The sequence below is a fragment of the Curcuma longa genome, chromosome 2 (assembly GCF_044706935.1).
Source record: "Curcuma longa cultivar G26 ecotype Majalengka, Jawa Barat chromosome 2, ITB_CL_G26_1.1, whole genome shotgun sequence".
Classification (NCBI taxonomy): domain Eukaryota; kingdom Viridiplantae; phylum Streptophyta; class Magnoliopsida; order Zingiberales; family Zingiberaceae; genus Curcuma; species Curcuma longa.
The window spans coordinates 8,111,056-8,125,051 of record NC_133862.1 but is presented as its reverse complement, the minus strand read 5'-3'; the positions used below and the strand labels follow the sequence as shown (position 1 = coordinate 8,125,051).

Sequence of the window (13,996 nt, the reverse complement as noted above, 5' to 3'; positions counted from 1 at the left end):
GTGATTTGACTAGAGGGATTAATCGATTCAAACAGAGGGGGGTTTACTGTTATATTGGTTTGAGGTGGGGATTCTGTTGAGAAGACTTTTATCTATTCGGTTAGGTTGGTCCATTGATGAAGATGATCACTTTGTAATGGAGGGATCAATTGGTAAGAGTTGATAAATTGGGTTGATTTGTTCAGAGTTCTTAGATCTGTTGGGATATGATAATGGATTAAATTGATTGGTTAACTAAGGTTGAGCTTATCCCTTAGATTAAGTTATGGATAACCTAAACTCGGAATTCCTAGATTAACCACGATTAGTTTGATTAGGTTATGACTATTCAATCTAACGTGGGTTAATTTAGGATTGATTAAATAGAGAATTAACTATATTAATTGATTAATAAAATTAATTAATTAATTAGTTAATCCCTGTTAGTATCAACCTAAAGATTGGATTAGTCTAATCTAAGATGGATTGATTAGCTTAGGTTTGATTAAACATGAAGTTAGTGATATTGATCAATTTGATTAGTACAACTAATTGATTGATTAGTTAAACCTTTGTTAATATCGACCTAAAGATTAGATTAGTCTAAACTGAGTTAAGGTTAGTTAAAGAGGGTTAAAGTAACCCTTAGAGTTCCTTGGTTGGATTAGGATTTCTTTGATGTATCATTGCATTTAGAGTTGTTATTACTCTTTTCTGCAGGACTCTGAGCGATTGTAGGACTTCGATACGATACGAGAGTGTTTTCTGGAGGTTCTATTCGACGTGCGGTTACAGGTGGATAGTCTACTGTATTTAGTCAATACAGTTCCTTTTTCTTCTTTACAGTACATGCTTTCTTTCATTTCTAGTGATTAGAATACTTATCACGCTCTTATACTCGTTATAGATTAGATACTTTCGATACTCTTGTTTATCACATGCTTGATCATATTTCTTTGACCTTATTATCAGTTCTGTTTATACTTCTGATGCTAGAGATTATTGCTATCCATGTTTTGATTACTGTCTTTATTTTAGTGATGTTATCAGCATGTTGATACCTGTGATTAGTAGGACCTTTCATTAGTACCTACACATGTTAATTAACACGGTGTTGATTAACATGGTAGAGGATGATTATGCTGATTTGATCATGTCATCATTACGCATGAGCTTGATTGTAAATCCCGAAGATGTGGATACCCTGCCGTAGTTGGCCTATAGTGATATAGGTGGTTATTACCCTTCCATCATGGTGATGGGGACTGTATGGCCTGTACGCAGCCGAGTCAGTGGCCTGATCTCGACACCGCGATGGGGTGGTACTCAGTCTGGCTATATGGCCTGTACGTAGCCCGGCTGTATGGCCTGTACGCAGCCGAGAGTTATTCTCTGGACGAGTATTGAGGACAGCACTGGCCATAGGTATTGTACGTAGTTCTTGTCGGGACTACCTACTGAGGGTGCTACCAGGTTACTTTGTTGTAGTGCTGGATTCATAGCCCCGCTATTGTCTTACACCTCCGACTCATTAGACATGAGGCGCTGGAGTCAGTGTAGACTGATGCATTACATGCACATATTGCATTATGAGATTTATATACATGCATTGGACCGTATGTGTGTGCATTACATTATGAAGTGATTGTGTACTTGTATTGATACTTGGTTGATACATTGCATAATATGATCATGCATATGGATTACTACGTGTACCTGAGATATGACATTGCTTGTATGATACCTGTAGGAGTTACGATACCTTACATTGTTCTCCTGATTACTTCCCGTTATGCTTATTTCATATCTGCTTTATTATGATTTACCCTATTGAGCATGTACTTCTTTCTGATTATCCACTGAGTATATTTGTACTCACCCTTTGGACTCTGGGATTTTTCTGTCTTCCCAAATATCAGGTAGGAGACTACAGCTGATGCCGAGGAGATTTTGCCAGTCATGCTACCTCACAGCAGTTTGTGATTGTTTTGTGTTTGTGGACTTGGGATTGCATGTGTCTATGTAATGGTTTTGTTTTCTTACAGTTCGAGTTTATACATCGTATTGCTACTGTGGACTTTATTACACTGCTTTCATGGTATATGTGGTTACGGATTTTATTCTCCGTTTGAAATTTTAGTATATTATCTTTTCTGCTGCGTATTATCTCTTTTGCGAAGAATTAACGAGTTTTATTCGTTAATATTTTTACGGATGCATTGCATATATAGTAGGATGTGTTGAGTGGTCGTGTGGGTCACATTTAGATTTATTTTACTTGTATAAATCCATAGCCTGTTATGGATTGGCCGTGTGGGCCTTATATATGTGTATGTATCCAGGGAATTATCATAGATACAGGGGAGATGTTGCCGAAATTTTTCGGACGGTCGTCTCCCGGGTCGTGACATTTGCACCATTCTGCAACTTGGTCTTTAGTCTTGACATACTCCATATGTACTTATTTTCTCCATGTAAATTAAGCTTTCTCTCGTGCAAAGTGACAATGCACCTCTACATGTTTAGTCCTCATAATCTAGCCCATATTTTTGTAAGAGTCCTCAGACCACTGATCTTGCCTTATACTTCTCAATTGATCCTTCAAAATGACTCTACTTTATAATTCCATTTACAGATTATTGGCTTCATATCTTTCGGCGTTAGTATCAAATCCCATATTTCATTATATGCTTCAAACTATCTATTTTTGCTTCATAAATTTTCTCCATTAATTCTTTGCTTGAGAATGCCTCTTTATATATACTAGCTAGGTTTTGTTACTTAAGATTGAAGGATGTTTTCACTCAATCTTTTGTTTAATTAAGAATGTCTCTTTGTATATATCGTTATTTAAGAATGAATGATGTCTTTTCTCAATTCTTTGCGTGTGTATCTACTTCTTATACAGCATGCAGCCTCCTAGCAAGAAAGGTCAAAATGATGTTAAAGCAAAACCTACTTAACTACATCTCTCATATACATGCCATTTTGTCTATCAATATATGGATGAACGATTAGGAGATGATGCAGCAACTCTATCCATAACTTATGCTTCATCTTCAATCTTTAGTTAGTGAGGTATGTAATTACTTCAACTTCAATTCCTCTTCCTTATGCTGGATTATTGTTACTTCTCTTATATATATTGATCAGTTCAATCTGGTATGCATAAATTAATTTGGGCATTGGTAGATAATTAATTAAGGGAAATAGCTAGTTTGGCTAGAAAAATAAGGAACATATGCAAACTCTTTTTCTTTAACTCTGGAATAATTAATATGAGAAACTTTCTTCCTTAGTTTTAAGGTCCGACCATATTTCAAAATTTATGCCAAATATTTTAAATGAACAAACTCAACTACTGTTAAGCTATTCTGGGGATCCTCTTCCTTACATTTGGTATCTACATATTTGTCTTATCAAACAACTATAGAGTAATTGCTATAATGTATTAAAATAAATTATTTTTTTTAACATCAACTTAACAAATTAAAATACTATATAAAAAATTTTATTAATAAACTTGGTTAAAATTGCTTATAAGTGATTTTAGACCTTGATAAAGTGATTTTAATAAGTTTAACTAATTTTAAGTGTCGACTCGAGCTTGGTTAGCATGGTCAACCTTAATGACAGGTCAATTGCACCAATACTATTACTCAAGTTGTTCAATCAAGTTCAAATAATGTGTTTGTTGCAACGATGCCATAAGTTGATTGCTCAAACCCCATAGTCGACTCATGATAGGTAGCAACCCCCTCATACCTCTCAAATCCTTAATTCAAGATATAAGACTTCATTAATTTATTGCTTTTCCTTAGCAGTTGACTGATACCTCTGTTTATTCTTACCATGGATTCACACTTTCTTTCATATATCATGGATTTATAAAATGGAAGATATCTCTATTGGAATGAAGTTTTTTGAGTTGAGCTCAAAAATAAAATCATGAGGATTTAGGCCCAAAGTGAATAATATCATACCATTGTGGAAATATTTTGATTTCATCGATACTAACAAGTGATATCAGAGTCATGTGAAGATCCTCAGGAAAAATGAAAGAGGTAGGGGAGGTTCAGACAATGAGGATAATGATAGCTCTCAGTAGAGGGAGTTTGGACCTAGACCATGGGGATAATGGTAGGGGAGCTCTCAGTGATACTTTATTTGAGGGGAGGATTGTTGGAATATAATCGAACCCAAAATAAAATCATGAGAGCTTAGATCTAAAGTGGATAATATTCATATCATTGTTGAGATATTAAGATTGCATCAATACTAACAATTAAGACTTCTTTTATTCAACATACAATCAACTTTAACCTGTTGAGACTTTTTATTATTTAATTAGCATTGGTCCACCTTAACTAATTGAGACTTCACCATTACCTAAGATGATTTGGTCAACCTTGACATGTTGAAACTTTACCACTACCTAGCATCTAGTCAACCTTAACCTGTTAGGACTTTACCGCTATCAAACATCATCCTCCTTGACTTGTTTAGATTTTCCTTATTATCAAGTGTTCGACCAACCTTGATCTATTTAGATTTCGTGTCTCATATTAAGTGTCCGATCTTATATGACCACTCACTTGAACTTCACTTTACATGTCAAGTGTTTGATTCTCCATGACCGACTTGGATTTTACTTCTCATATCAAGTATCCGATTAATCATGATCCACTTGAAATTCACCCTTGTCGTACTTCTTGTTGGACTTCTAATCGCTAAGTGTCCGGTCCTCCATGGTCCATTTGGATTTTACTTCTCATGTGAACTCTTTGTTGGATTTCGGAGTGTTAAATATTTAATCAATCGTGACTTATACTTTGGAAGCCATCATTTTGGTTAGGACACAAGTTCTCCCTTTCTCCTTGATTTTCTTTAGATACGTCTTCTGAGAAATGGGATAATGGCAAAGTTATCGTATTATTTTCTTCCTTGTAGACATCTGTAGAATCATGAGAAGAAATCTCATCAAAGATAACATCACGAGAAACAACACATTTATTAGTCGTAGGATCCATACACCGCCAGCCCTTTCTTTGTTCGTCATAACCGACGAAAATGCATTTAATTGCTTTAGCATCTAACTTACTCCTTTGAGAATCAGAGACATGAATGTAGCAGATTGAACCAAAGACTCAAAGATATTTCACATTTGGTTTATGACCACAACTGTTTGATCAACTGTGACCCACTTCGACTTCTCTCTTGTCAATTATTTATTGGACTTCTGACTATCAAGTGTTCAATCAATCGTAAACCACTTAGACTTCTCTATTGTCAAGTATTCAACCAATCTTGACCTACTTAACTTCACACTCAACCATCCATCTTGGTCAATTTGACTCGAGGTCGATTGCACCAATAATAACTTTTTATCAAACGTTTTTGTTATTTGATGCCTCACTCTTATCAATAAACATATTGATCAAATATCAAAACTCAACTCGAGTCAACTAAGATTAATTAAATTGATCAATCATTACTTGAGGTCGATTGCATTAATACTTTCAATATAAGAAATATGGTGGGATGCTATTTTATCTTTTTATAATAAAAAAGATGTAAGTGTCCTTTTAATTTTTGCTCTTAGATTTTTCACAAATGACTTTTCTAAAATCTAGAAAATAAATTGGTCGATTGGTTGCTCCAAATCATAAAAAAAAATTAATTTTATAAAATCCTCATGTCAGATTAGTTTAAAAAATTATTTTCATTAAATGAAATATAAATATATTCATTCAAGTATAAATTTCATTTAAGCTTATAAAAGAAAAAAATGTAAAATATTTAATAATGTAAAATTATCACATCCATTAAAATATAAAAAATAAATTCATATGAAAATAATTTATAATTTTATAAAAATATTTAACACAATAAAGAAATAACTAGAACCAAAAAGTTAAAAAAAAGAGGAGAGTAAATTTGTAGAAAAATAATTTGACAATTGACTAATTTAAATTTATAAAATAAAATTAACCATATCCATATAAATATATAAATTTATAAAATATTTTATAATTTTATTTATTAAAAAATAATCTTCAACCATCCATTAAACAAAAGTATATGTAAGCTCCAAAAGAAATTTTCTGTTTTTCCTTAGGAGAAAAAAATTAAACAAAAACCACCCCTTTTTGGGAAGTGTCATTTTAATTTAATTTTTTTTTGCTTGATTAGAAAATTTGCAAAACTGAAAATAAATAGTACATCAATTGCATTTTCAATTAGTCATTTATTTGGTCAATAATAATATAATATTTAGTTAATTAGTTATCGTCGTACAAGTTTGGCTAGTCACTATTCCAACTCTGATTTTTGTGCAAGTTTGGTTTTCAATCATCTCAATTATATTCTTACTAACTGTTACAAAAATTTCTTTGACTTTAAGAAGTTTTCTTTTACATCCTTTGTATATATCTTATGTTGAAAAAGATATATCCTAAGTGGTTTTTTTATTGCCTCTATATTCTGTTTTTTTATATATTTCTTTCACATAAAAGCCATTTTAAAACAATCTTGTGCATTCATAAATTTATTCAATTAAATTTATTTATAGTTTTATTTAATTAAAAAATAATCCTGTGCATTCATTAAACAAATATAAGATCAATAATATTTGGTTAATGAGGTATTGTTGTGTAAGTTTGGCTAGCTACCATCCCAATTCTTATTGAATGTCAACAAATATTTCTAAGATTTGAGAAATTTAAATTTTCTTTTACATCCTTCGTATATTTTTATAAGTTTTTCTCAATCAATATGATCTTTCCCCCATAACTTCTTCTTCTGGTATTTCTTTCGCATAGAAGTTGATAAGAATGCAAGCATATATAAGCAGTAAGTGTTCTGGTACAAATTCAGATCTGATCTTGAACAGGTTGATTCATCCGTCTCAAGAAATGGCAGTGGTCCTAGACTTTTTTGTTAATAGATACCTTGGCAAACTATCAGATTTTATTGAAGGAGAGATAGGCAAAGTGATAGGGGTTGAAGAAGAACTTAAGAAGATTCGTGACAAATTATTAAGAATCAGTCCCTATATTCAAGATGCAGAAAAAAAAAGACGTAGAAATCCTGTGATCGACAGTTGGGTGAAGGAATTAAAAGACATCATGTATGATGCAGAAGACATACTTGAACTTTGCTTGATTGAAGATGGGAGATTATTGGCGGCCCACCCATGTTCTTGTTCGGGGGTACACTCTCCGATCAGTTTGCTTGCATCTTGCTTCCAGCGTTGTAAGTTCCGCAGAGACATTTGGAATAAAATAAAGAAAGTTAATGATAGACTTGAAGCAATCAAAGAGGTCAATACATTGGTACCCGGTGGGTTAGTAGCTGCCCAAAATAACTCAGTAAGGACGTTATCTTCTACCTCACCTGCATTTGTGGCGACAGATATTGTAGGGACACAAATTGAAGAAGCTGCCCAAAACTTAATTTCGAAGATGGAGCATAGCAAAAAAAATTGTAGTGTGTTTGGAATTTCTGGGATGGGCGGAATGGGCAAGACCACTCTAGCAAAAAAAATATTCGATAATGATGAAATGGTGAAAAAACAATTTAAAAAACAAGTGTGGTTACATGTATCCAAGGATTACTCTCAGATTGACATACTCAAACAGGTATTGAGAGGTATAGGAGGACATGATGATGGAGTTCAAAGTAAAGCAGAAATTGAAGGTAGAATTGTTCCTCTTCTTTCAGAAAGTTTGCTTCTTGTACTAGATGATATATGGAGTGCAAATGTATGGATGGATTTGCTCAGAAATGTCATTTTGAAGGGGTCCGGTAGGAGTGTTATCTTATTTACCACTAGGCATGAAAATGTGGCAAGAGCAATGAGAGCAGATTTTGTCCACCATGTTGAGAAAATGCACGAAGACAGTGGTTGGGAATTAATTAGAAAGATTGTTTTTGGAGACGAGGAGGATGTAATAATTTCTGAATTGGAAGAAGTTGGTATGGAAATTGTTAGAAAATGTGATGGTCTTCCTCTGGCAATTAAAGTGATGGCTGGTGTTTTATTGCACAAGGAAAGGACTAAGAGGGAGTGGAAAAAAGTTGTTGAAAGTGATTTATGGTCTATAGAAGAGAGTGATGCTCAACTATCCAATGCTTTATACTTGAGCTATGAGGATTTACCCAGTCACCTCAAACAATGTTTTCTTAGTTGTGCTTTCTACCGTGACATATCATTTCGACTGGACATAATCCGATTGTGGGTGAGTGAAGGATTTGTGATTGAACAATCAGAAAATTTGATGGAAAATATTGCAGAAGACTACTACAGAGAACTTATTGCAAGAAACCTTTTGCAAATTACTCAGAGATTTGTAGATGATTATGAATTTGTTATGCATGATGTTTTACGATCTTTTGGGCAAAAGCTTATGGAAGAGGAAGGGATTATCATTAATAATGCTCAATGCACAAGTACAAAATCTTTGACAAAGATTCGTCGTTTGTCCATCTCAACCCAAGGTGATGTGTTATCTCTTCCCAATGTGATAATAGAGCAAAAGTGTTTAAGAGCCCTACACCTCGTTAATTGCCCTCAAATCAAGCGAATAGAGAATCATGCATTTGAAAGTTTAAAATGTCTCAGAGTCTTGCATTTGTGTGATACATCCATAGAGAGCCTCCCAAATTCTCTTATGAAATTATTTCATCTAAAATACTTGGATCTTGATCGAACAAAGATTAGAAGGCTTCCTGAATCCATTGGGTGTCTTGCAAACCTGCAAACTTTGAGTCTCTCGTGGTGTAAATCACTGCATGAACTTCCAAAGGGCATCACAAGGTTGAGCAATTTGAGGTGCCTTCGAATTGAGGGTACTCCGCTCACCCATGTTCCAAAGGGAGTTGGGAAGTTGAAAAATCTCAACAATCTTGATGGATTTTTGGTCGGCCATTGTGACTCCATGAACAGGATGGATGGAGGTTGTGACTTGGACGAGTTGCAATACTTGTGCAACCTAATTACTCTGTTTATTGATAAATTGGAAAGGGCAACAACGAGAGGAAACAGAAACTTTGTGCTTGAGAACAAAACATTTCTTAGGAGATTCTTTCTTGCATGGACAATGAATAATAATGAAAATAATGAGGAGCAAAGCACTGAGGCGGAGAGGATATCCAACCAACTTAGTCCTCCACCGACCCTAGAACATCTTGGGATCAAAAATTTCCCTGGTCAACAGTTTCCAGCATGGATGGTTTCTACTTCTATACATGATTCATTGGCTGACCTAACAACTTTGGGGCTTTGGAATTTCCCATCATGTGTGGTGCTCCCTCCATTGGGTCAACTACCCAATCTTAAATACCTACAAATTGAAGGAGGAGAAGCAATCAAAAATATTGGGCCTGAATTCCTCGGTTGCAGAACGCCTGCTTTCCCAAAACTTGACTATCTAGAATTCAAGAACATGCCCAATTGGGAAGCATGGGTATTGCTGTGGCACATGATGAACCTAACGAGGATGTTCATGCAGCCAACCTCAATTTGTTTCCTAATCTGGAAAAATGTTTCCTCATCCACTGCCCAAAGCTGAAAAATAGCATCCTTCCGCCAACGAGGTTTTTGCAAATTGAACTCTGTCCAAATTTGGAATATGTGAAGAAGGTTGGCATGTTGCAGAAATTGGAAGTTATTTTCCCCTCAGAGATACAACAGCTTCCACAGTGGGTATCAAGCCTGATTAATGCGACTTTGCATACTTTGCAAATATTTTCCATGGAATGCAATTCACTTCTACTAGATAGTTGCAGTAAAGGGAAGCAAAATTGGCACATCATTCAACAAATTCCAAAAGTTATTATTTATAGCATTGATGGTGAAAGGCGCTTATTGCTCAGTAAGGACTCATACAAATACGAAATAAAGGATGAGTTTGGAAGTTTCATCACCCTTGTAAGTCCTCTTATCATCTATTTTCTTACCATTGCTTATTGCATATCTTTCAATTTGTTAGGAAAAAATAAAACTTGTACAACTATTTTATTCTATGGACAGGATCAACCAAGCTTCAATGGCTAATTGTTTCCTCCATTATGATCAAGGTTAGTAACTAATTAATGGTGGATTTTATAATATCATCACCAATAAAATATACTTGTTTCTTTATTTCTACTTGAAGGTAGCTTGTCGGAATTGGTATAATTTGATCAAGGCGTGCATATTTCCACTAGATCATATTGATGTTTGGTGACACACTGCTTCTATCTATATATTATTTATCCTCGGATTCTAATGTTTGTAGGCTTGCATCTCTGTCTTTTATTTGTCTAAAGCTACTCTGTCGTGGAAAAAGATTATTTGTCTATGTATTTAGAATCAATATTTTGGATTGTATATTGTAACCTGTAATCTACTTATTTGTGTCTGCTTTCTCATATAATGCTTTGAATGGTACATTGTAAGTTATGAGTTATTTATTGTTTGAATGATATAAATTATTATTTGTGCTCTCTATCTATATTGAAATGTTACCATTCATTCTATTTCTTTAAAATTATACAGAACTCCTTTTTCATATGTTTATAACATGGAAGTTCGAATCTTATTGCTTTTGGATTCATGATGAGTTATCATAGTTTGTGAAGTTTAAGAAGAGACAGAATGATAGAGATAAAAAAAACATTATATTTTTTCCTCTTTCCTCAAATTCTTTCACTCTTTTCTTCTCATCATCAAAATAAATATAATTTTTCTCTTCTCTTCCCAGCTACTTTCCCTCCCTCCCTTCAGCTCTTTCTCTCTTCAGGAGTAGACAAAGCTTGAAAAGTAGAGGGGGCACCAACCAGAGATAGGAATATAAATGAAATCCAAATGAGATCGGACCTACAACGCTACATGGTTGCTCAAACAAACACAAGCTCAAGCCAAAGAAACATGAACGTATGGTACACCATGACAAACATTTGAATACAGGTTAATTGAAAAGGATGCTAATTAAGATTGTACACATGCTCAAGCATGTAGTAGTGTATTTGGCATTTCCTTTTAGCATAAGAGTGGTAGTTTTGTTCTGATTGAAAATTGCCAATGGATGGTTATCTTTGGAAAATCAGAAGAAAGTACAAATTAATATACAACAATAAACATTGCAAGTAAATAAGGCAGGTAAAAGAAATTGACAAAGAAAGATGAAATAGCAATACTTAATAAGTTCTAAGGAATGATAATAGATGGTGTACTGTCCATCATATCATAGCAATTGTGATGGTATGAGGTACATAGTTTTACATCCTAGAAATTTGAAGAGGAACCATAGCTTTCACAAAATCCTCTCTCATTACGAGCTGAAAGAGATCCGATACACCATGCTGAAGTGCTAAATGCCTTCGACAAACTTTAGCAGTCATTATTCAAGAGGTGTTAGCTCCATGGACAGACCCAGAGTGATCATCGCTTGCTGCTTTACCAGCAAAATACAAATTGTCAACGAGAACACAAAATCTCTCATACGGATCAGTTGGTTTCCCAACTAAATCACAAGAATAGGCCCCAAGAGAATCTCGATCAGTACCCCAATGTGAAATCAAATGTTGAAGAATTTGTTACTAAACCATTTTGATGTTTTGAGAACTAAACTAGTGAGGGACAAATAAGATGGAAGCAAAGAAATAAATCAGTTATGTTGCATTTGGTATCATTTTCTCACAAATTCAACAGCTTCTTTGTTGGAAAGTTTCTCTATATCATAACTAAATCTTCCAGCAGTCATGTAGACAAGAACAAGATGTCTTGTAGCTTTGTGAAGGTTTAGGAAATTGCCACAGGCATATGATGTCTGTGACACCAGTCCTAACACTTCCACGTTAGGTCAAAATACAGTGTTAAAGCGAAGAGCGACCTTATTTTCAATGCCAACACCAAGATGATCAGATTGCAGAGAGTTTCCACTCTAAAAGCTAGGCTTAAACTCTATAAGATTTCCATCCTGCACTATAACTATTATCCTATTGCCACGTTGAGTAATCTTCTTCATCCTGATCCAAAATATGGGAATTGGTCATGCATGTAAATTCATTAAAATTGAGCCAAAAAGAAATAATAAATAGAAGGCATATCACATACTCAAGTTGCTAATTCTTTCCAAATAAAATGTAATGAGCAGAGATGCTAAAGATTGTTTCTGAATTAGCGAGAGAAGAAATAAATTTAGAAGTTTAGGTATCAAAAAATGCATACACATGAAGACAATGTTAATATGAGAGCATTTCTACAGTCAAAGGACAAAGTTATACATCACTATAAGAAGCATGATGAGATGATAAACGTAAGCTAAATCCGAGAATATTCAGAGTTACACCTAGAAGTTTAGTGTGTCACAACCATACCTATGATTCAAGCGAATATCAATGTTCTTTGCAAGTGCCTGTACAATAGGATGATAGCCTTTCACCATAATTCCATGACCACCAGAAAGAACATGCTCCTTCATCCAGAAGAAGCTTGGTTTAAAAACATGTTCTCCAGACTTTCCATTTCAAGTTACAAAGAGGTCATCTAAACATTACAGGCAAAATTACGGAAAACAAGACGATGCCTCTGAAAGAGTGAAAGTACTGATAAAACTCGTATTTGTCGTGATATAATATCAAACAATATCACTGAACCCCTCTACACTAATATAGCATAGGGATGACTCGGGTCGTCTCTCAATGAATGTAACGACCGAATGATAATTTATAGGATCGATTTATTCATAAATGAGTTTAGGGATGGATTATAAATTATAAATGCTCAAGGCGAACAATGAGAGACAACTTAACCTATCCTAAACTACGATCACAACAAATCATAAAAGCACAAAGCAATTAAAGGAACCTAAGCTAACCTAACATATTTGCATCAAATAGAAATTAAAGAAAACTCAGCTAGGAATGCAACCCATGAAATCAAAAAGCAGCAATATTACTTAATCTAATCTATTGACATAGTATCGACATGGGCATCCAAGCTTAAACTGATTGAAAATTAAACTAAACAATATGGAAGAGAGGAATTAACAACTAGGGAATTCCCTAAGCTTGTATCAGTCGGATCTACATTGGTGCTCGGTTGATGGCTAATCGATGATTATCTGCTTGCTGGTGAGGCTGGGGTTGAACTTGATGTGAAAGGGAATGGAATTAGGGTTCCGGAAAAGGTTGGGAATCCCCAATCTCTTTGGTCGGCCATGGTGAATGGCGGCTTTGGGTATGCGCAGGGAGATGACTCTCGGGTTTGAATGAAGGTAGATAACCAACCGATGAAGAAGAGAATCTTCTTATCCCCCTCGGAAGACCAATTCTTGCCGCTTTCCGGCAATGGGAATCCCCATGCTTGTTAACAGGGCATTCTCGGCATCAAGCCCCTTTGGCGTAGACTAACTGTATATAAGATAAGATAAGTACCTCTGCTACGCAGAGGCAGAGAAATAGCCAAAGGGGCTATTTCTCACTTGCGCTTGAAAGCCGCTAGAAGGAAAGAAAAGAGATTGGACAGAGCGAAGGCATTGGCACTGAGAACAGGGAGACAGGCTACTTTCTAACTGTCAAATTGGATAGTCCATTAGAACTACTAACCAGGGTGTAGATCCATTCAAGGCGATTTCCTATCCCTATCTGTCTCAAGACCTGGAAGGGAAACCTTAGTCTCGAAAACATAGCAAGAATTTACTCAGTCTTACATTCGTGGAATGAATAAGGGCAGATACCTTCGGATCCTAACACTAATTAATGGCAGTCAATCGGACATTCGGATTACAAGGTTGATTCTCAAGCTGGGGCAGTGAGGTGGCTGTTAAAGCATTGGTTTTTGGTATCTGCATTCAAAGATTCCCCTTCTGGAGAGAGATCTTTCAACCACAAGGCATAAGGACGATACAATAACAATAGGAACTAACACCCGACAGTGAGAGAGCAGCTCAACAATAAAGTCTATTTCTACTGCTGCAGCTGGGCAAAGAACCCATTCTTCAAAGAGAGATCGCTCCTACCCGAGAGGCTA

General features: G+C 35.1%; 1 protein-coding gene and 1 pseudogene across 1 annotated transcript; one reads left to right on the top strand and one right to left on the bottom strand.

Annotated features, from left to right (window-relative positions):
- Positions 1-6,878: 6,878 nt before the first annotated feature.
- LOC141822003 (putative disease resistance RPP13-like protein 1) lies at positions 6,879-10,406 on the top strand. The gene is given in 4 exon segments (XM_074709412.1): positions 6,879-9,450; positions 9,453-9,910; positions 10,013-10,059; positions 10,137-10,406. Coding segments are annotated over 3 exon segments (3,039 nt in total). The 5' UTR covers positions 6,879-6,893; the 3' UTR covers positions 10,037-10,059; positions 10,137-10,406.
- Positions 10,407-11,238: 832 nt separating this feature from the next.
- LOC141822155 (polyamine oxidase 5-like) lies at positions 11,239-12,446 on the bottom strand (annotated as a pseudogene).
- Between the last annotated feature and the right edge of the window lie 1,550 nt (positions 12,447-13,996).